The following is a 24,788-nucleotide window of genomic DNA, read 5'->3' as shown; positions in this document are numbered from 1 at the left end:
TTGGAGTTCCTTTTTGAAGTCAGACAGCGGCCATCATTTAAAATGTTGAATATTTTGCTATTCTCTTGTGCTTCATGGGAAAACATAGCGAGTAAACAATGATAATGTTTTAATTTCAGTCAGATAATTTTTTTGTGAAAAAGACTATTACAGCAATTCTGCTAAAAGGTCCCTGTACGTCTGCGCATGCGCACTGAACATCCACACAGCCACGATCAGCAATCAACCCCCCGGGTAACAGAAAAGAAATGAGTTCATAACATGATACAAGTGCATAACAAGCATTAATGAGGGAAAACTTGATACAGTTCAAATATTTACAAACTGTGCTAAATCAAAAACAATGTGTTTAAATCAATGCAGATAGATTTGAAATACAATTTCCCAGGCAACAACAAAATAATACATTACGAGCTGAAGAAAAAGTGGAGGTGGAGCTGCTGGAGACTGAACCGAGGACTTCATAGCACTATGTAAAGCAGATGGAAATGTAAGACTTGATTTACAGGTGATCGCATCTCTGCTTGTAACCTTGATTACATATAAACATCTCCTCATTAGCACCGCCTTGCGGGAGCCCTCTTGACTCCTCTGATCCACACTCACACCAGCGGTGAGCATCCATTCATTCATGTGTTGCTAGGATACGACACTTTCGGATAAATCACAATCATTGTGCTGTATTTTTATGTGACAGTTCCAAAATTAACGCTATAAAACACGCAATGGAGACGAGGAGCTTCGGAGTGAGATGCACATCTAGTTTGGGATGTATGAATGTTTAAACTCTTTAGTAGCAGTAGCAAAGTTATTCGTTTGTTGAGTTTATATTAAACATATGGGATCAACAGTTTTATATGTTGCTTTGTTGTTGCAAAGGGGAAGATAAACATAATTAAGTATCACGCACCTGTCAGGTTCTTTTAGATCACCTTTGTTTGACCAGTTTTCATCAACGTTAGCACATATGTACACATATACACATGTACACATATACAGTGACATGTAATGCTATGTAAATAAACGTATGAGATGCATGAATTGAAATGTGTGTATGGATTCCAAATGCATTGATCATTACAAAGTGTGGGAGGTATTCATTCAGTAAATATTTAGTAAATATCACAACACTTTTCTCAGATATGATTCATTTATTATTAAGAAAATAACATAAATTATAAGTTACATAATTGCTTTTGGGGGCTTACATGTAACCATACTGAATGGTTCAAATGTTTTTATCTGTCTAATGGATATTATGAATCAAAAGGCAAAGAAAAGAAATTCATGAAACCTGTCATGGTGAAACATTTGAGGAAGGTAACAAAAAAATCAATGGCTATGAATCAAATTATGCTATGGATCTTCTGCATTGTATGATCAGCTTGTTCTGAGTTCTCAATTTCAGAAAACATCAACAAAATAGAAATATGGACTACCAGGTAACTAATACCAAGAAAACAATTCAATGTATCATCACAGGAAATCAAGAATGTATGATTCCACTACATAAATAAAAATACAGATTAACAGAGATGATGGCTCAATGCAGATATATAAAATACATAAAGGATCACAACCAAATACAAGTGTCATTAGCACCTGTAAAAGTCTCACCTTGGTATTACATTTGATGTATTTAGCAACATTGTCTATCAAGGTACATATCAATGAAATGCATGTCTATTGCATTTGAAACCCTTTTTTGGTGCTGTTGATTCTTCACATGTGTTGAGAATCAATGATGTCCAAGTACTTTGCTTCAATGATCTTAGGCAGAAGGTATTTTCTGCGGAAAATAAAACATTGTTTAGTAAATTACAATCTTGTTTCCACAGTCCCCAAACACTGTAAATATAGCAAAGATCCTATAACTATCTAATATAATGTCTTACCGCACTGGAATAAGCAAGATCATGACCAAAGGGAAGATCATCTTCATGTACGGCAGAGGATACATCCCAAACGCACACAGAATGATGAGCTGTACTATCTGAAGGCCTGTGAAGTAATGCACCTTTCTCTGTGGCACTCTGCGGATGTAGTGAGTGGGGGGATAAGACGTCTGGGGAATTTAGATTTGAGAGTGAAATATCAGTTCCACAGGAGGAAAGTCGCACTGGTTATAAACAACATCAGTGATTACAGATTTTTTTGGTGCACTATCCCTTTAAGAAAAAAAAAGACCACAGCACAAGATACAAAATGTCATGTGGGTTATAACTGGCTCACTTAAGCGATGCCCTCACTTGTTCTTTGAGCAGAAGGGCCATTCGATCACACATCTGGTTTCCATCGATAGATGTAAGAGCGATGTACAAGAAGAGGCCGTAGAGAACAGGCTTGGGTATCCACTGCAGAGGGACCGGCAGCAGAAACACTGATAACCCTATCAGAATGTTCGCAGCCAGTGATGTCAGTCGTGTCTCCTTCACGCTAACTATCCTGTTTACGCGTAAGAACATGATTTTAGATGCCAAATCATCAAAGTTCCCTTAACTCATGACACCCGCAAGGTCATAATGTAAATCTTGAATACACTGCTTTGTAAAAACATCTGCCAAATGCATAAATATGTTTAAGTTGTATGTAGGTGATTGTGTTCACGTTTCATAGAGGTGCCCCCCTTCCACTCGCTGTTCCACCTGCGCCAGCTGACGAACATGCAGTGTGGAGTGAGGGAAAGCTGCGTGCATCCATGGTAACCCCAGTACTGACAACAGGATGTTGATAAGTCCAGTGAGCATCAGGTCCCAGTGGTACGCCGTTCCCTTTAGCAGTCTGAAGCACACACAAAGAGATCACACGCTGACTCTCACCGTCTCCCACGACTGTCTACGGCAAACTGACAGCGCAAATTGACGGCTGACTGATCTCAGAGAAAAGCAAACCGATGCAATGTTAGCAAATATAGAAGGGATGACACAACAGACGGAAAACAAATGTTCAATCATCTGATGGATTTGAGATGTCTGTGCAAAAGATTGCATGGGATCTTATCATAGAAATGTTACTTGAATTTGCTGGAGTGAATTTCTAGATGTATGGGTCTACCTGTTCTCAGGGGCATTGGTGAGGGACCCAACAATGTTCTGGTCAATGAAGATGAGCAAGGCGAGGAGGAAGCCGAGACCACATGCGCTTAATATGTTCATCCCCGTCAGATGGCAGAGTGGTGCCACTTTGAAAATGGTTCCATTCTGGTAGTTGAATACTGGAACTGTGAAACAATAATTAAAAAAAAATACAGTACTGTCGCTTTTATTTATAATTTAGTGTGGTTCAAAGCAATAATATTTCATATACTGAATATAACATTGCTACTGTAGTGATCATCAGTAAATGCTACAAATTGTTTAATGTGTTTTTAAGCAAAGTTTAATGATCGTTAATATGTTTTAATACATTAATCTCTGGATCAAACTGTCAAAACATTTTAGACTGTATAACAAAATCTGGTCGCCACAACTTTGATGGAGCCAGTTCACTATTACATTCATTGTCTAGAAAAGATCATTATTAAAGGGTTAGCTCCCCCAAGAACAAAAATTCAGTCATCATTTACTCTCCCTCATGACATTTTAAAGCTGTTTGACTTTCTATATTCTGCAGAAGACAGAAGAAGATATTTTGAATAATGCTGGTAACCAGAAACCGTTGTTCGCCATTCGCTCCTGTATTGTATGGACACAAAACCAATGCAAGTTATGGGGACCAATGGTTTTCGTTTAGCAACATTCTTCAAAATATCTTCTTTTGTGTTCTGCAGAAGAAAGAAAGTCATACAGGTTGGAACAATGTAAGGTGATTTACTGATAAATTTTTAATGTGAACTGTCTAATTTTAATGTGAACTTTAATGTTCAAATTATATCCAACCCAGATTGTTGTCCTCTAATGAAAGTATAAGAACAAATACAACAGTTTTCACTGTATGTGCAGAATTGTTGGGGGCATCAAAGGTGATTGTTTGTTTTGGTGTGAGAGCAAATGGGGTCCTCACGCTGAATGTCACTGAAAAGGTAGGAGCCCACGAAGGAGAATATGACCACAGATATTGGCAATGCGCAGTCAGATACCACTTCCCTGACTTTAGCATGCAGGAATGGGCTGTGAGAAAATAAATAAACATAACAAAAATGCAGATTCATTACCCAATTCTACATGAATGTTTTTACTGCTTCTGTCTCCATAACCTCAAATGTTTCCTCATTACACTTTACTTTATATAATATGACCTTCCACACATTCCCCTTTTAACTAAAGTATGCAAGAACAATTATACATCAGTTCACTCTAGTTCTCGAATCTGATTGGCTGATAGCCGTGAGATATACCGGGATCGTCACGGGAACTGACTGTTCAACCGCTTCACTGACTGTTTGGAACACTCCGCCATTAAAATAACTCGGACTATTCTGTTCTCTACGGTGGCCGCTAGGTGTCACTGCGGTGCAACAGAAGAAAACACATGCAAACACAAAAATCACAAGCAAATTCAGAAAGCATCTTCATTAGTTTGGCGACACATGCCCTGCAAACACTCGAAACACAAACAAACACAGAAACGCGCTGCAAATTCCCGCAACACAAACAAACACAGAAACGTGGTGCAAGCTGCACAGACGACAACGGAAGTGTTTCCGGGGGACCGCAAAAACTGATGCACCTGATTGGGACGCGCTTCATTTTTACTGTTCAAATTCGTTAGTGGAGTTGTCAGCCACATTAAAGGTAATTGCTTTATGACTTTATTTTTACATTCTTAATGTGCGACCGTAGGATATTATTAGCCTGTCGATTTGAACAGTTTAACAAAAACTATGAGACGTAGTAGCTGCTCGACTTACTTAAACAAGTGTAACTATAAAAAAGAAAAAAAAATTGATTAAAAACTTATTCTAGTCGACATACGAATCCACTAACGAATTTGAATAGTCAAAATGAAGCGCATAACAATCAGGTGCATCAGTTTTTGCGGTCCCCCGGAAACACTTCCGTTGTCGTCTGCGCGTTTCTGTGTTTGTTTGTGTTGCGGGAATTTGCAGCGCGTTTCAGTGTTTGTTTGTGTTTTGAGTATTTGCAGGGTATGTGTTGCCAAACTAATGAAGATGCTTTCTGAATTTGCTTAGGTTTTTTTGTGTTTTCTTCTGTCGCAGCGCAGTGACACCTAGCGGCCACCGTAGTTCTCGTAACTGAGAACTCTAAAGAAGTTAGATTCCTATCAACCAACACACGAAGCAGTTTATTCTTTCCAGAATGTTTATTTCTGTAAAGCTTTCTCTTTTTTGTAAAACTCGCATACAATAAACAAGATATGAAATTACTAACTGCACATTAATTCGTTTGGGAGAGCCTACATATAAACGGGTGCACTGCGATCTGCACATGGGTTTACATGTGATGCGATAGGACTTTCTTTCATTATCATTACATCGATCGTAGTTTAACTTCCCAGAATCAATATTATGTAACGACTGTTTGCGTTGTGAACCGAAACTATCGGAGCGGAGGTTTAACTGTAATGCTGACCTTGGATTCGTGGCGGAAGAAAGTAGTTCCCTGTTTCCTATAAAACCGGAGGGGTTTAAAGACACTCTAACGTTATTTCTGGTTTATCTACACACTTGTGCCGTCGAACTGATGTATAAATGCAATATCGCTCTCGTAGTCTTGCATGTAGTGTTCGTATATTTGCATGGCTGTGACTGCCTGCAGCCTCGTGCCTCTGGCCTTATCACAGCCATGAAGATATAGAACCCTACATGCACTCCTACTCGAGCGATATTGCATTATTGACACAGCACTAGCAACGATTGAAGCCTCTAATGATCTATAATAACCTTCTCTTCATGAGAAAGAGAGCATATCCCAGCCAAAGTGATCCCAGCATCAGAAGCAGGCATAGAATAGGGCGCTCCCTGGTGCACAGAACGATGGTTGCAGGCAATGAGACACCTACGGTCTGCGTTCCGTTCTTTTTCTCATGAACTATTACATCCAGACGGTGTTGTGCCTCTATGCTTCCATTGACTAGTATAGGGCCATGATAATACTTATGAAATACTGAGAGAAAAGAGAGATACACATGTGATACATGGTGAGAAAAGAGAGATACACATGTGATACATGGTGAAACATAACAAATTATATAAATGCATTCATTCTAATTTAGATCGTCATCTGACCTAAACACATTGGATTTTATTATCATTATATATTATGGTATAATTTATTTGGAACACAAATTAGTTATTTCTATATCATAACAGTTTACTGAGGCTGATGAGCAGGGGGGAAAAACACCACCACAATAGTCGATACGACTTGTGTGTTATCATTTCTTCTAAAACTATAAGAACATTATGTTTTAATTGAAGAAAAAAATCAAAAAAGGTTTGGAATGAGAGTAAAAATTGAACTTGTCTTACAGTGTGAAATACGAACAATATAACCCTTAATATACCGTCCCATACATTTTCTATCCTTAAAGTTAAATCGTCATTAATGATTTATTACTGAGGTACAAAATGCTGTGACATTGCTTTATTAATAATTTGAAAATCAGTTCCAGCAAAGCCTGTGGCCCTTACACATCAGAGCTATGAACTTACTGTTTACTGTGCCTTTCACAGCGTCACCCACAAAGGCAATGGAGATGAACAAAGCAAACACTTCCTCTGTGGAGCTGGGGGGACATGTAGGACACAGTGAGCAACTGATCTAACCTTTTATCAAAGCAACCGGGCACAAACAAAGACATAACAAACTCAAGGCACATCACGAACAGAGATAACCACACAGAAGAGAAGAAAACACAGATTTATGATTAATGTTTTTGGTACAGAGAGACCGCAGCAGATATGTCTTGAGTTATATCAGGATTTGGAGTTTGCTTCAAGAAGACACAAACAGTTACAAGAAAAAAATGACTTTTACTGTGTCAATAATAATTATAATATAATTTAAAATCAATAAATGTCCTGATTGCGCCACTATGAGTGTTGTGAGTAGTTAATTTTAAACATTTAATATATGTTGAATTTCAACTAAATCAAACCTCAGGAGTGTCATAAAATCATCCAACAGCAATGTGAAAGACTGACAGCATGACAAGAATTATCTTTTTGAATAAATATTTTTTGAACATCTAGATACATTATAATAATAGAAATATTACTTTTGTATTATTCTAATAAGTTCGTAATATGAACTTGTTTTCTTTGCCATATTTGAGGTCGGCTTTTTTAGGCCTGTTTCTAGAATTTTCAGTTTCTGAGAAGAACATTTTTTTTATTTGAAATTTGTTTGTAGTTCACAGAATGAAACAAAAATGACAATTTTACCTAAACATATACATATTAATAGTAAATTCGGAATAAAAAAATTGAAATAGTCTCTCGTATGTGTTGCCACATGAGCATAGAACAGTTTAGTCCAGACATTACCAGTCCACAAGCATCACTAATGGCAGTAATGTCTGCTTTATATAATACGTTCTGTACGTAGATATATTACTATACTGACCGTTTAAAAAGCTTCATGAACAGACTGATATTAAAGATCCCCCCCAGGATGAGGAACAAACTATTCCAGAGGCCAATGCAGGTATAAAATGCAGGAAAATCAAGATCATAGTCGTCACAGATCCCTCTGATCACTGCAGTACACAAACACAAGACAGAAAGCATTTTCAGAACTGCATAGTGCTCTTAGAGAAGCAGTGAACACCACTTACAGTGTAAAAGATGAGGTGAGTATAGTACCGCTGATGAAGATGGCGAGAGGTGCTGTGGTGAGAGGAATAACCATAGGAGACCCAGCAAACAAAGAGTAGATCACTCCTCCAATGCTCTGACCAATAATGGTTTTCTGTACATCTGCAAAAAAAAACTCATGTCAATCAAAACCTATACTGCATGTGATTCTTTCTTCTGTGGAACACACAAGTAGGTACTTTGAGAAATGTCTAAGTGATTTTCTGTCCATAAAATGGAAGTCAATGGGGGCCAGTGTGGTTTGATAACCAACATTCTTCAAAATATCTTGTGTTCTGCATAAGTTGGAAAGTCATCCTTATAACACTGATCCAATATATAAGAACTTTTCATTACACAAGCCGCAACCATATGCACGGTCAAGCTATTTCATAAATCGCCACGGACCTATCTCTCCTCGTGTGCTCTCCTCATTCAGAGAGCCAAATGCAATAGCAGGCAGAAGCATGGCGATGTAGAGGAAAATGGCCGTGGTGGTGTACTTGAGCAGAGACCTGTTAGTGCCCAGAATACCTGATGTAAACCAAACAGGAAAAAAAAACTCAGTCCGAGCAGCTGAGAGAATTCTGTTATTTTTTGCATAAGCGAAGTCAAGCAAGGCTTTGGGCTAAACAGAAATTCACCATCTGTGAAGTCTGATATGTACAATGGGAGCCTGCGACACAGGTCTTCATAAATGCCACGACCAGCTCTTAGGAAATCTTTCACCTGCATACGAGACAGAGACAGCGCTTAAAACATATGTCGATTCATCCTTTTTATGTTCTTTCTTTTAAAAAGATTTAAACCATTACAAAGCCCATAAATCATAAAAGTAAATAACTGCACAGTGACTGTGTGATTTACAAGGATCCTGTACAGAATTTTATGGTAATTGTTATCATTGGATTAAATATGTAACTATTAAACCCTTAAATTTATTTGTGACGCTGTAAAACAGCTGAAGATGTAACATTGTGTATATTATTGCACAGTACCAAATCTCGAACCTTACACTTTTGAAATAATAATATAATATTTAATCATCTTTGAGGAAACCCAAACAGATGATACAAACAGCGGCATCACTTTCTTCACAGAATCTGCAACATTGTTTGTTTTGCAGAGTAACAAATAAACAGATTTGCATTACCAAAAGGAAGGTCTTCAGAGGTGTATAAAGACCGTAGATAATGAAGCGTTATGTTTTTATTACCATAGATGGAGCTATTTTTATCTAAATACACTTTGGGTCCCCTTACATGGAATTCACCATGTTGTTTCTAAAGTAACCCTAAATGGACAAACTGCTCTACAGAGCGCGTTTCGTAAATACATAAACGTGATGGCCGTTGGTTGCAATTTGCGACCTCACCACTAGATGCCAAATTGCTCAAATCTATGGACTGGATCTTTAAGTTTAGCACATTCTCATGAGAATTTGTAACTATTTTATGAGGTGGCTTATTGGTATGGATTCGTATGATCTTATTCATTGGTTTAGGGGAGGGGCTTCAGTATTTCTTTTTCTAATAATCAATATGTTTTTGCACGATTCACATCGTACAAATTTATACGAACTAGCCACCTTGTAAAATAGTTACGAATTCCTGTGAGATCAGGTTGTTAAGTTTTTATTCTAGATAAAACAGTTACCACGTGTGAAAAATGTGACTAAGCACAAATTAATACGCAAATATAAAAAGAAGAAACCAATCACAATTTATCTAAATCTTTGGTAAATAATGACATCTTCAGAATATGTTAGATTAAAAACGGCCATGCATACTTTTTAAATTGAGTTATTTGAGCAAGTATTATAACAATATCAAGGTGTCAGGCGAATGCCAACAATTTTTAATTTCAAAATAATGTGGTGGTGCAGCTTTTGGCGGAAACATACATACATACATACACGTGCATATTAATATGGTGAAGTTCAATATTTGGAGGTGTTGTAAGAACAAAATGTGGGGGTGTTCTGTACGTGTGGAGAATGTGCTTCATAACCCACTGGGAAAATTAAGCATGGAGATAACAGGCAGACTGTGCAGATAATTGGTTTCTTTAACATGCCCCGAGCCTTTCTCTAGTTCAGACCTTGAGTGGTTTGTTGCTGTGTGGGTCGGTCTCCTCCTCCACCGAGGGCTTCTTGATGGTGGTGGAGAGCCGTTGCCTTTGAATTACGAGCTCCTGCTTAAAATCCTCCTGGGTCTTAGTTTCCAGAAGTTTCTGTCTAAACGATATATCTGAGAACAAGGTGGCAAATGTGCGACCGAGCTCAATGGCTGTCTTTGTACTTTTCTGTGGGGTAAGGAACAGGAAAATAAATAAAAAAACATGAGGGAAGCAACAGACGTTTAAAACAACTGCAAATGTTGAGGAACCGATAACCAGGCAGGATATTTTTTGACTATAGGTGATGATTGGAGGGTAAAAGGAAATGCCTACTGTTCGGGGTGGTGCAAGGATTAGGATAACATAGCGGACCTCACAGCAGTTCACACCCCAGTTCTGTGGTCTCTCCAGACGAGCAATGCAAACACAACGTCTGTGAAGACTTTTCACATTACAGCTGCATACAAAAAAGCATATGCTCAAAAAAAAGTTTTGGAGCGGGGTTTACAGCAGGGGATGGCAGAATGACACTGTTTTAATTTCTCCCTTTAGTAAGTGTGTTTTAAACTGCCACATTATGAGATACAGTTTCCCTAGTTTCTCCGGAGTGCCCACTTGCCTCTGCCCTTAAAAGTGAGTAGGACAAAGATGTGCTTACTTCCAAACAGAATACACACATTGTTCACTCAAAAAGATATTATCACAATTTACTCAATCCCATGTCAATTCAAACCTTTTGCTTCTTCAGAACACACTAAAAATATATATTTAGACGAAAGTTGGTAACCAAACAGCGCCGGCACCCATTCACTGGCAAAGAAAGAAAATCATACAGGTTTGAAATGACAAGGGGGTGAGTAAATCAAAAGGTTACTCGCAGTGATGCCATAGAAGAAGAATTTTGGTTTTATTCCTATAAGAACCGTTTCTTCCTTACTTTTTTATCATAAATAATGATTATTAGTCACCATTTATGTTTGTCACTGGGTTTTGCAATTATCTAACCAATAAAAAGTGTGCGTCAACTTTGACAACACAGTATTTAATCATTTGAAACGCACCTTTTTTTATTTCTTAAAAACAGCTAATTTAAACATCCCAGATTTCAGAAGGACAGCAATAATATGTAAAAATCGAAATGTGTTTCCAACATACAAAACACAGAGCCAGGACTGCTGGTAGCGTACTCCAGTGTCCATCGCTGTCACACCCTGAATGGTCTCATTCAGCAGATGAACTATAACAGAGGGAGAGGAAACTAAAACACTTTCCTTGTTTTAAAGCCTTCCATTAACTACATTCTCAAAGGGTCTGCCCTGGATTTCTGGTTTCATTAGATTAGACAACCTGTGACACTTGGGGTTGGCTCCCAACTGCTCACCATTGGTATCCTGTCCTCCAGCATCTGTGAACAGGCCACTCATGACCTCCTCAGCATTGCAGGGGCCCTGGCCATCCTTAGCCACATGGCCCAGCATTCTCCGCAGCACTTCGTCCAAGGAGGCGGCCTTCTCATCCAGCAAGATGCTGGCCTGATCCAAGAACCCATCCAGATCCCGAAGAGCTCTCACCTCCTCCTGGAAATTCATCAGCTTAACATACTGAAACATAAATTACCATTTTAAAACGGCTTGTATGGTACTGATAGAGATCATGAGCATTAAATAACAATATTTCCATTCACTTTTCGGGAATACTTTCATATCAGGATGTCTTAAAATATTGTTTAGATACATTTAAAATAAATAAAATTGGGAAAGAAAGACTCACTCTTCTTGATGTATTTAGGAGGCCAAATCCGGAGGCATCTGTGTCTATTAATAGACAGAGAATAGAGGTCGAGAGAGAAAGAAAAAGATAAATAGTTAAAACCCCTGTGCTGTTACACAGATATGTGATTTTGAAGGACGGACCACTGAACTAAAACTCCCAAAAGATGTGTTTTTCTTCATTATCTAATGCCCTGAGCTCTCTGTATTATGTCTCACTGGTTATAAATAGTCACAGAGTCGTAGAGGCTGCAGCACAGACACATCAAAAGTGTGTTGTGGTCCCTGAACCCTGACACCTTCAATTCCAAGGAAGACCCGGCATAGTCTGTTTCCTCAATGCAGTAAACACTTCGGCCAAAATCCCAAAACATTACTGATTGTGAACACAGAGAATTTCTGAGGCGTTCAGTGCGGAGAAGACAGAGCGGCTGCTGACGATGTTCTGTTGGGATCTGTGCACACCTTAGGCTACAATCACAATGATTTTTTGTTCGGATTTTGAAGTAGTCTCAAAGAGAATCTCATCTAAACCACCCACACACACACATACATCAGATCTGAACCTCACGACCACACAGGGGTGTAATGTACTTCATAATTGTACTTCATCACTGCACTTAAGTCTTATTTGGGGGAATTTTTACTTTTCTGGAGGACTTTAGAGAGTGAATAGTTGTACTTTTAATTTTATATAAAAATATACACCTTTCAACTTATTTAGAGTGACAAAATAAATGTATTTTGTAGTGTTAACATCCAATTTACTATGTTAAACTTGTTACACTCCAAATAAAACTATTTTAAACTGTTTTTGTTTTTATCCCAACCGATCTATAGTGCATTCATGGTACAGATTTTTTTATCTATGTGTTAAAGGGATAGTTAACCCCAAAGAAATTCTGTCATCATTTATTTATCTTCAAGTTGTTCCAAATCTGTATAAATGTCTTTGTTCTTGTGAACAGAGTGGATATTTAGAAGAATGATTATTAACAAACAGTTGTTGGACCCTATTGACTACCATAGTAGGAAAAATACTTTATTTGTTGATGAACACAAAAGAAGATATTTTGAAGAATGTAGGACTGCAAACTGGGGCACTTTGACTACCATTGTGATTTTTCCTTCTAGTCAATGGGGTCCAATAACTGTTTGGATGCAAGCATTCTTCCAGATATCTTTGTTCAACCAAACAATTAAATGTATACAGGTTTGGAACAGCTAAAGAGTGAGTAATTCATGACAGATTTTTTCATTTTTGACTGAATAACCCCTTTAACTTTAACCAAATTTAGCTAATTTTCATTTTTAGGAGAACTGTTCCTTTAACCCCCTATGAGCACTTTTACATACACAATACATTCTTGACTGACTATGAAAAGTGCATTGTTAGAATCAGTTACCAATAACAGATTTTGGATAATGTTGTATCAACGCCACTAGATCTAAAGCAGTCAACTTATCGGCCAGTAAAAAAAACAATATATACATTTTCAGTGTGTTGTACATCTCTAGATCTTACAAAGGTGTGAGCTAATTAATCACAAACACTGATCACAGGCTAAATGTACGTCTCATAGTGACTTTTATCTGTTTCGATGACGAGTCCGTCTCGTCTCTTCTCATCTCTGCTGTCCTCTGTTTCACCATCTCACAGCTCTGAAGCATCTAAATGTCACAACAGAGCAGCTTGCGTAGATCTTTCACAGCTTTAAAATGATTATAATAATCTAATTTCACCGCCTAACGCAGTCTGACGTGACCTTTTACAGCCAAAAGACGAATATAACACATTAGGTTTGTACAGAGACTGTGAGATGTTTCACGCGCTGACTTCAATCATGTGCTTTTCATTTCAGCCTTAGAAATATTTAACACTATTTATGGTATGTGAACACAGATCCATCTCCCTCAAAATATATACACCATCTGTTAAAGATACAGAATGCACCCATGCCCTTATAAAATCCTGCCAAGGCACACGGCAATATAACTATAGCCGGCCCAATAAATTCTTTGTGTGCATAGAGGAGTATAATCGTGACATGAGGTAAACTACATGATTTTCTGAGGAAGAAACTGAAAAGTTTGTCCGGGCTGCAGCTGTTTATAGTTGGGGTGATATGCTGTGAAGTCTGTGTTTACTTGTTGGCTAGTCTATGATGTTGTTTACCCAATGTAATGCTGTGAATTTTAAACTAATATTAAAAAATGATGCTCATATGTTCACAATCTTTCCACTTACAGTGTTTAACGGTTGTCAGACCCCTTTCTCGCAGTCAACAGAGCTTGCAAACTGAATGTGTCTAGGAAAGAGGCACTGAGAAACAGGAATAGATATGTTCTCACCCATCCCTTGAAAGATGAAGCCATTATTTCTACGCCCAGATGATGGAACAGCTGTGGAAGAAAACAAACATCAAATGAATTCGACATCATTTAAGAAATTAGTAATTTTTACAAACTTTATACGATCTGAAGCTGTGAATGGGAGATTCAAAAACACATTTCACTCACATAAACATTTAACATATCGTCGCTGTCAGACTGAAACCTTCAAAACTGGCATTTTACGTGAGATTTTATGTGCAGTTTTTAAAAATTCAACATGTTCATATATTTTATTGCTTAAAGGCCCCGTTTTTCCCCCTTTTTGAAGTTTTGATTGTGTTTTTTGGTTGTTTGATAATGGATGTTCATGTTTCTAGTTTCAAAATACTATTTCAAGTCTATGACCCACCCGACTGGATTTCTTCCGGTTTCTTTAAAGTCCCGCCTTCCGAAAAGCTCTGATTGGTAAAGCTGACCAGGTCTGTCGTGATTGATTCCCCGCTTAGAGCTTGTGTGTGAAGATGTCCCACCCATACCATATCAGCAAGTTCCCCTCCTCAAGCTGTTGTGATTAGTCGGTCCCCCTCTCAGTGCACGTGAATTCATAAGCTTTGGCTTTTAGCAATAAACTGTAACAATGTTGTCAACTTCACTTCATCAGTTAAAAGCCTATCTTTGTTAGAGATCACATTATTTTCTACTATGGCGAGGGAAATGACACGGGACCGGTTGGGTCTGACAGGTTATATTATCACTATTAACCTAACCCTTTTTTTATTGGACCCGAGTTGGATAATAAAACATGCAGATTGACTAGAAGACATTTGCAAGAAGGACTTCAAAGGACGTTTCGAAGAAGTGTTTTATACAGGGGTATGCACACACACACACTCACACACACAATATAAGTGTATCACACAAAACAGATTTCACAGCTGATGTTACAGTGATGGAAGCTGTTATTTCACTGCTGGTTATCTTAGAATGTGTAGCTGAATTCTCATTACCTTACCAGCTGTAGGACTGTGATGAAAGTGAATGTAATGAAGCGCGCAGCTCAGTCAAATGTTAACAATCTCTGAAAATCAAACACTACTCCAGCGGCTCTTCCTCTTCTCTGAGGAAGGGCTTAACCCTTTTGTTTTTGGTGTATTCATTTGGGCGGAGGTTATTGAAAGCACTCGGAATAGTGACATCATGTACCCGGGAAGTAGAGGGATGTAGTCAATTCCAGTCGTCCTCTGTAGTCCTTGAAAAGTGAATTCTATTAAATACAGCATCTCGCATGGCATTTAACTTTGAGCTTTATCCTTTTTTCAGTTATTATTTATGCTATAATAGCATTATTAAACACTAACTAAAGATTGCAAAATGCGAACGCAGGGAATCCTCCCTTAAATATTTTCTAAACCCAACGACAAATGAACAAATGAAAATCGGAGATACATGGTTTCAGTCTGACAGCGACGACATGGGGTCTTACTGTGTACAGCTGTGACATATGCATGGTAATACCATGATACTGTACACCAGTGACGATGGGTGCATTCAGGGGAAGCAGGAATTCGAAATACGTGTTCAAAGCTTCACTTTAACCTATGTGCATCACGCATCATGTCAAAATACGTGCCTGCTGTAGACGCGTCTAAAAAAGGGTTTATGATGAAAGAGACGCTCACGTTCAGAAGACACTGCGTTAACACTTAACTATGATTACGCATAGAGACTATGCGAGTATCTAGCGAACGCGAGCGTCTCTTTTATTAAAAAAACATTTCGACGCGTCTGCAGCAGGCACGTATTTTGACATGACGCGCCACACACATGACGGGCTAAAAATACTGTACAGGTTTTGCCGAGGTTCGCAATCGCATTACTACTTCCCCCGAAGAGGAGTCACGGATCGCAACTGCTGTACACCGGGGGTTTTCAACCTTTTTGACTCAAAGGCCCCCCCCCCCTTTAACTGTCCGACTCAAAAAAACTCAGTTTCTACCCAATCAAATAGTTTATATAGTTTGACGTTATGAAAATGGACAAATAATAAGAAATATATATATATATATTTTTATTGTTTCTTTTTGTCTCATTTTATTTTATTAGTTATTTTGAGGCCCCCTTGTTAGTCAGCTGGGACTCCCTTGTGGGCCGTGGCCCCCTATTGTGAACAACTGCTGTACATGACTATGGCAACACCATATTTTCATGATCAATACCTTTTATTAGCAAAGCTTGGCAAGTACATGTAAAGGTTATACGTCATGTAAAGGTTATAATTATACACTAAAAGTAGTAAAATAAGGATGTCTGGATGCATTGAGGTAATAAGAATTTGGGTGTTAGTGATTTCTTACTGGAATAGTTCATCCCAAAATTAGAATTATTTTATAATTTACTCACTCTTGTGTCATTCCAAACATGTAAGACGTTCTTTATTCTGCAGAACACCAAAGAAGATATTTTGAAGAATGTTGGTAACCAAATTGATCTCCATAGTAAAGGACACAAAACCATGACACATTTCTTAAAATATTAAGTTCTGTTCTACAGAAGAATGTCCTGTAGGTTTTAAACGAAGGTAAATAAATAACGACAGATGTTTTGGGGTAAACTTACCCTTTAAGTGTATAGTTGTAAAACATGATTTCTGCAGATTCACATAATTAATGCTCTTTAACATAGATAATGTCTTGTTCTTTTATATTTCTAGGAAACAGCTTCTAATGTAAGTACTGTCTATGCTCAATAAAAGACAAAGTGACCAATTGTTGCATAACAGTGAAAAACCCACATGATCCTTAAACTAAAACTATTTTATATTCAGTATTTTGACCACAGCTGCACATACTGATTCCATGCCATCAAAGTAATGGGATTTAATGGAAATTTCTCATCCAATTTACACCAGCCCTGATATAGGCATGCATGGGAGGCTTAAGGCCACTTACTTTCTTCAGGGTGGGTGGGATAAAAAGGTAATTTTCTGGACATAAAATCTTATCATGAGCTGTAGGATATTCTTAGCACATTGTGTTGCTATCTCCCATGTCCTCAACTTCACCATCATCCCCACCATCTTTAATTTAGCAACCTGCTAGGCCATAACTGAGGTCTAAAAAACCCCACAGCATCATCCTCAAGGCAGAACTCTGTCTCTGCTTTCCCGCCACCCCGGATCTATTGATTCAGTTCAGGCTGCCATTTGTTCCTGGTGAACGTTTGCTAAATAATACATAAATAATCAGGGTAACTGTGAATCTGGGACTTGTCTTTTGAGATTGTCACTAATAATGCGTGTCTGAGAATGGTTTGAACGAAATTCCTCACTCTTAAATGGATCTGCCCTAAATCCCGGTCCTGTGTCTCCTGAGATTAAAGGAATGATTTTCTAGACCGATCTCAGGACCCATCAAGGAGTGAATTTTATCAGGTTAACTGGCTGTACATGGTCATGAGTTGACAAATAAATATAACTTCACAAAAGACTAGGCTGTAGGCGCTATGCCAAATGTCACAGAAGCTGGAACAAATTTGTTTAAACAGTCGTTTATGAGATTCAACGAAATAAAACAAAATAAAGTTCAACAAAATTCAACAAAATAAAGCCTTTAGGCCCCAGGAATCTCCAAGATCAATTTTTTAAATAAATTATAAAAATGAATTGCTGAATTGTCTGATCATCTGGGATTTCGTTATGGACATCAAGGGTTAGGACTAATAATATTTTTCAATATTTAAAGCATGCCATGAGTGTATATTAACAAATTGTTGTTTGCTTATGGCATTTTATAGAGCATTTGACTTAAAGGTCATGCGTGTGAATTTTAGCGGCATCTAGTGGTGAGGTTGCAAATTGCAACCAACGGCTCACTCTACCCCTACCTTTCAAAGCACTAAAGTGGTTGAAACAAGACTAAGATGTCGTCATGTTTTCATTTCTTTGTGAAGGAGATAACTTACATACAGAAACGAACTATGAAGAGCAGTATGTCCGTTTAGGGCTACTGTAGAAACAACATAACAAATTCCATCTAAGGGTACCCATGCTGTATGTAGATAGAAATAACTAATTATTAAGGTCATACAAATATAATGTTTCAGGCCTTTATACATCTCTGAACAAGTAGTTATGTATATTGCATTACGAACCAAATACAAACATACAGGTTTATTTCTAATCTTACACAAAAAAGTGATTCTGTGTTTGCCCTCACGTTAAGCAGGTTTTGCTGACAAAGCAATAACTCTCTCCCAATAGACAACTTGTTGTGATCTTTTCTTCACTGCTTCAGTTTGCTTGCCTTGCTAGACTTCCTGTTAGCAAACTCACCGACTTCCTGATGCTGACTATGCTGTCCTGCGGCGATGACAGGAATAATACTTCCATGAAATGTAAATCATGGTAAATGAAACTGGCACCAGTAAACGACTTGAATCAGTACTTATCCTTGATATCAACGTAGAGAGTATGAATCATGTAATTAACAGAGATAATATGATATAAAAATATCAGAGGCAGGACATGCCAGTCAATAACTAACAACATTAAAAAAATGTGATTTCCAAGCCTCCTCAATTGTGGTTTGCTTTTGTTTTCCATCATGTGGACACAATGAAAATTGATGTTGGAAGAGGCCTCACTATTCTGTCCTTATTGGATCCCTCAAAGTCGTTTCTTCAGTATGTTTTAGATTGAATCCAATATATTGATGTTTATCTAACAAAAACTGAAAACAATTGGATCTTTTAAAAAATACTGTGTGATATCAATTCTTTCGGACGCAAATCAGTCAGAAAGGAAAAAAATATCTTTTAAAAAACATTTTCTTTTATAGACTTTTGAGACTATTAAAGTCAAGATAAAGTAAAAAGATGCTGTGCCACTTGAAAAATAATATTGAAAAATATCCCACTGTTTAAAATCTCATCACAAAAATAGATGTTGTTTATTGGAAGCAAGACCAAAGTAAACACCTCCAGTAATTTGACACTGTTATGAAGTGAATATTATCCGTAAAATGAGTTTTGACAGACAGACTGAGTGGTAATAGGGCATAATCCTCTTATAGAAAAAATGATAATATTCAAAAAAATATTTAAGGATTACCTGACAATGTACCAACACTACATCTACAATGTAACCAAGCGTTTCTTTTTAAAAATGCATTTCATGATACTGTACGCGCTGTGTTGATCGCATAATAGGAAATGTTCAATGCAAAATCCTTGAAAATGGGCAAAATTACTAACATTTCTCCCGCCTGGTAATCTTCCACACCCAAGCAACTTCAACCGGAACAAATGATCCTTTAAATTGCCCTCATGAGGACACTAATAATCTTTTTCATAAGAGACCAAATTAAGGCAGAAATGAACGGCCGCCGCTGCTCCATCACACACATATCTTAACAATACAATGAAATGTTTTGTTGAGGAAGCTTGCACATAAAAGTGTGACAGCCACAAGCGTCTCTGCCAATGAGATGAATAACTTGGAGGACCAAGTGATGATATCAGATGAATAGAGTGCCTGCCAGACTGTAGTCAACTACTTCAGCCAACTTGAAGTGTTTTTTCTTTTGATTCCAAAGGGAAAATGTGAACACCTCATCCACAATTTGATAAACCCAAGTCTCTGCACAACAGGTATAGCTCTGCTTGCACAAACAACATATAGTAAATATGCGCATGACAGCATTCATCCAAGTAAATAAGGTTGTAAAGTTGACAGAAGCTCCTAACACAGCTGAACTTACCTGCTGGCACAAAATCAAGCACTTCTTTGCTCTCCATCATTTTTTAAAGTGAATGTCCCAACTGGATCAACCCATCACGATTTCAAAGAGACTGCTGATCGTTTCACAACTCTACCTTCCCACACCTTAGCATGCACTTGAGCTGAAGTCTATACTAACTTCACTCCACATGAAAGGGGCGGGTTGCTTTGCCTCTGGGTCCTTGTGCCACTCACAGACATCTAACCAAACAAAACGGAAAGTGACCGAGGGAGATGTTATTTTTCATTTATCATTGGTTTGAAGAGTAGGAATTGTTTGGGTTGTGTCTGATAGAGCGTTGTTATCAGATAGTGGATATAAAATACAACAATCTTTTTAACTTCCCACATTCTGGGAGTATGATTTTACGACATGTTTCTAATCTGAAGCTGTTTGAAACCTTGACTAATAACCTCGTTTTATGCATTAAACAGTCCAGACCTGATATGATTATAAATATGAATCAATATTCATATTAAGAGTGAGTGGTGGCAAAGTAGACAGATAATTACAATTTGCTGTCAAGTTCAGGCAACCCGTCCACTGAGAAATGAACCGGCATCAAATCAGTAATAACTCTAATCTGCTCAATTTGGCCAATTTACACAAAGCACCTCTTGAATAAACGTACATCACCTTTAAAGTATTCACAGTCAGCAAGAACGATTAAAGAGGGAGAACGAATATTAAATAATGTATATTATGTCTTTATATTATAATGAAAACATTTCGCCTTTCATTTAGGTGTTATTTTTTGCTCTAAAAAAAGCAACTTTACCAGTTGACAAAAACAGATAACATACTAGTAAGTGCACTTCTCCTTTGGCTGGACATATGCTGTTATATATTAGTTTGTAACATTTTAAGATAAGGACAGATGCTTTATAGCTTATTGAATCTCTTGTGCTCTCCTCCCTCATGGGTGTTTTCCATGTAATTCCTTCAGAATAATGTCAACATTCAAGGCATACCTGATAATTATTTTTGTAGAGGTCAGATGCCTTGTAAACCTTTCTCGTCTAAACCTACATCAAAGAGCGCTTTCATGAAACACCTCCAGCGATCTGTTAAATGTTTATTTTAGCGAGTAATAAGCAGATTGAATACCACTAAAATTATGCCAGAAAAACCTGGTGATAGTAAAAGTTCTTTGTGGGTATATTAATAAAAGAAAAGCACGGGCCTCGAGTGTGCATCCAGTGCTCTTCCTGCAGCATCTCGTTGTAATGTACCTCTGACTGCCGCTAGGGGGCACACTTTATCAAAATAATGGAAAACTCTCGACCTTTCCCAAAGCAATTCTGTAACTTTTTGGTTAATAAAGGCGCCCTTATTTTTGAGCATTTTATTGATTGCAACTTCAGAACATAAATGTCCAGTGTTTAGCTTTCAAATGATGCATAGTTTGGGATAGGCCTATGCATGGGCCACAACCTACTCCTGCTGCTGTCTCAATTGAATAACAGAAGATTGACATTTATGAAATGATCTATAATTTAAACTGTTATAATTTAAGCAGTGTTTCGATTTTTAGTAACTCTAAGTAAAGTGCTCCATTTCATCATGTACCTCCTTATGTTTTCCCAGAAGCACATATTTTTCTGAATTTGTATTATTTAATTTCAACCCACATAACCTAATGCACATAAAGAAGCTTTTTTAAACAGCGAGGCAAATTTAGGGGACAAACATATAGATTGTAGCACAAATTTAAGCAAACATTATAGGATTAACCCGTGCAGCATTATTAAAACGATTTAAATAAACATTACCAGCCACTATTCCTACTACTCTTTACCAGTATGACAATCAACCTAAATTTCACCTAACATACATTTACATTGTACTTTGTTTAAATATTTCTAAAAATGTTTCGATTTAAAAGTTTAACTTTTTAAAAAAGTTTAAAAAATGTTAATATTTCCAAGTCACTAACTAATTAAGCAAATGTGAGATATTAGTCATGTTAACTTTCTTTGAATTAAAGTTCAGATTCCTATTTTAGCACACTATTTATAAACTGGGACATTCTCTTGTCATGTCAGATAACATCTTCCAAAAATCTAAACTTAAAGTAGAAAACAAGAAACATTTTTACAAGTTAATGTTTGAATTTACATTGTTGTTTTACTGAAACAAAGATTTCTGTAGTTTGTGGTTTTAGTGTTTCTGCTTCTGCTTCTGAAACACAATTTTTCATGCTGTTTTATTATATGTCAACAGTGCCCTCTACTGTTGTGTGAGGTGAAGACCACACAAACCAGCTTACTTTACAAGAGCAGCCCTAGGCCAGAATGTCATGAACTAATTCACAAATAAACAAATATACAAATAAACGGGTTGTTCCTTCAGTACTTTGTAAAGTGATGTTTATGATGTTATGGGTTGTGTGTGTGTGTGTGTGTGTTGAACAAGCCTTCCCGAAGTGGGAAGGGAATCATCTTCCTATTCCTATATTTGGCTGACCCCAGGAGTAAGTTTGGTTATGTAAGTAGCTGTTGTCTCTGAATCTTTTAGATATCTATTTAGTTTTGTGTTGTGCTCCGGAAAAAAATAACTACAAATGTGGTTTTCATATAGTCTTAAACACTTTCAGGTGGGCCAACTGCTGACAGGCATCAAAGATGACAGCTGGTTTAAAGATGAACATGAGTGTCAGGAAGGAATTGCCTCGATGACTATTACAGCTGACCCCATATTGTTTCATGAATTTACTTTTTGCCTCCTCTGTTTATTTATTATAACTATTTTGTTTTTTTTAAATAAATAAAAAATATTTTTTTTTTCATTTTAGGGCTTTTTGAGGGTAAAACATGAATGGTGAAATTTAGAAGAATAGCTCTGGATAGAGTAAGTTATTCTTTATAGTTCACTCATAACACTGGGGACATAAATTGTAGCAGAAGGAATTTAAAGCTTCTCTAAACAGTTAAAAGTAGCAGAGTTCATTTCTTTTAGTTCTGAAAGGAGTAAAATATTAACTTAGAGCATAATTAACTCTGGAAAGACGACTCTATCATAAGGGTAACTTTTACTCTTTCAAAGAGGGGCCAAATGTTATCTGACATAGAGTACAATTCTCTTCAATTTGGGTCTATTTTACTGTGGATAAATAGGATGCAGGTAGTTTTGACCATATCATCATTTCTTCTGTTATTTGTTGCATTTTGTTCCTTATAAAATATTTTTGTTGCTGTTAATTATAGCACGTGCAAACATGCATATAAATCCAGTATGTTTTGCCGTTTTTTATATATGTAATTAAAAGAGATATTGTCTTTTTAATTGTATTTTATATTCCTTGATGCGTTATTTACACCAAAATTGAAAAGCTGATAATTTACTTACTTCCAGTAGACTAATTACCAGATGTGGGTGGCATTTTTGATATTTATGAAGATATTTGGTTGAATTAATGAAATTAAAAGTAAAAAACGCTAATACATTCAGCACAAAATTAGTCCGTGCCCCCTAGGTGTAAAACTGATATTTTATGAAGAGAATCAATTAGTCTGTCCAAGAAACAGAAAGCTATATAATAGATATGGCTGTAACATCTTCAAGTGAATTCCTATCGCATTCATCTGCCCCATGAGGGCAGATCTTGCAAATTCTGGAGGGAGATAAACAGCTGTTTTCGTAAATATAGCTGTTTTAATAATACATAATGAATGCAGTAATAAACACACCATAGTTTTAAGCTTATCTGAGACAACAGTTCACGTGGTATAGTGGGCTACTCTTCCTAAAGTTACTTTCAAGGAGAGACGCGACCTATAGCGTACGCAATGTGTCTGTGGATTGCCGATTATAACGTTGTAAATAAAATTACGTTTTTGGATTGACCGAAAAAATTGCTTTATAGGATTTTGGTTCTTAAAGTGTCCCCACACTTATTTGAAATGTTAAATCGGTAAAGACTCTCGGAAGTTTGATTGAAATTAAGATAAGAGTCTTATAAATGTATACTGATCAAAGTCAAGATGATGTTTTGCAATGATCAAATCCCAAAATATGTGACTGAGTTGATTTTAAAGATTTGACACAGCATTGGTGTGATTATGGATTATGGTCAAATTATGGTACACAGTTTCATAAAAAAAGGTTTTACAATGCTAAAATGTTCTTTATCTTTACATCTACCTGCATTTATAAATTATTGTATTATTTATGTTCATATTTATGGTCAAGATATGTTGTACAGTAGCTATATAAAGAAATAGACCTATACACAGATAAATATAAAGAAATAGTGATGGTAAAAAATTACAGCAGAGTTTTTTTATTTATCCAAGAGAAAAAACAGCCCAAAACATGATAACACCTTTATTCTCATGCACCGTGAAATCACGAACAGAAAACATCCCTTCCATACCTGTAAAGGCTCTTAAAATCGTTTGTAGAACAACAGATATCAGCAAGCACTTTAAAAAGTTTATAGTTCTCCTACCTGCATCAAAAGGATTCACAGTGTCTTCTGCCATGTCATCTGTAATCCCTTTCTTGAGAGAGAACGAATGTGTGTAAAAGTTTTTGAATCAGTTAGTCTTGCATGAGAGGTGTGAGGGCCAGTGAACTGACCAACTTCAAAGATTCCCTGTACAGTTATTGCCAAACTCAAGACAAAAGTTTAACAGAGATAGAGAAACACACAGTTGTGCAGATCATGCTGACCTTCTCTTTTAAGAAAATATTTACATTGAAATCAATACAGGTGTAACGCCCCTTCCCTTCTGGGGAGAATGTTATGAGTGTCAAAATATGGGGTTTGTAGTGACAGTGAACAGTGATACAGTGAACTTGAATTGCAAACCAATTGCTAGGCTTCTACTATAGTGTACAACATAGGGTTTCACACGAACTGCAACCATTGAAAACCAAAACAAGTAAACTATAAATGAGAATTTAATTAAATGAATTAGATAGAATAAAGAATAAATTAATCCAACGAGGTAAACAAATGAATGAATCAATGATTTATAAATGTCAGGAATATCACTGTTGTATTAGTGTGCCAAGTCAATAAAGTTGCTG

General features: G+C 37.0%; 1 protein-coding gene across 1 annotated transcript; it reads right to left on the bottom strand.

Annotated features, from left to right (window-relative positions):
* Positions 1–1,137: 1,137 nt before the first annotated feature.
* On the bottom strand, positions 1,138–24,383 carry LOC130438500 (solute carrier family 4 member 11-like). The gene is made up of 19 exons (XM_056770437.1): positions 24,205–24,383; positions 13,996–14,046; positions 11,645–11,688; positions 11,256–11,475; positions 11,030–11,111; positions 10,208–10,331; positions 9,857–10,060; positions 8,401–8,485; positions 8,165–8,290; positions 7,766–7,879; positions 7,527–7,659; positions 6,614–6,687; positions 5,843–6,065; positions 4,003–4,109; positions 3,055–3,220; positions 2,608–2,781; positions 2,250–2,445; positions 1,896–2,065; positions 1,138–1,789 (listed from the first exon to the last, which is right to left on the bottom strand). The coding sequence occupies exons 1-19, from the start codon at positions 24,236–24,238 to the stop codon at positions 1,723–1,725; spliced, it is 2,394 nt and encodes a 797-aa protein (XP_056626415.1). The 5' UTR covers positions 24,239–24,383; the 3' UTR covers positions 1,138–1,722.
* Between the last annotated feature and the right edge of the window lie 405 nt (positions 24,384–24,788).

Source organism: Triplophysa dalaica, chromosome 16 (assembly GCF_015846415.1).
Source record: "Triplophysa dalaica isolate WHDGS20190420 chromosome 16, ASM1584641v1, whole genome shotgun sequence".
Taxonomy (NCBI): Eukaryota; Metazoa; Chordata; class Actinopteri; order Cypriniformes; family Nemacheilidae; genus Triplophysa; species Triplophysa dalaica.
The sequence above is the reverse complement of the archived record's forward strand: the minus strand, read 5'-3'. Positions and strand labels throughout refer to the sequence as shown.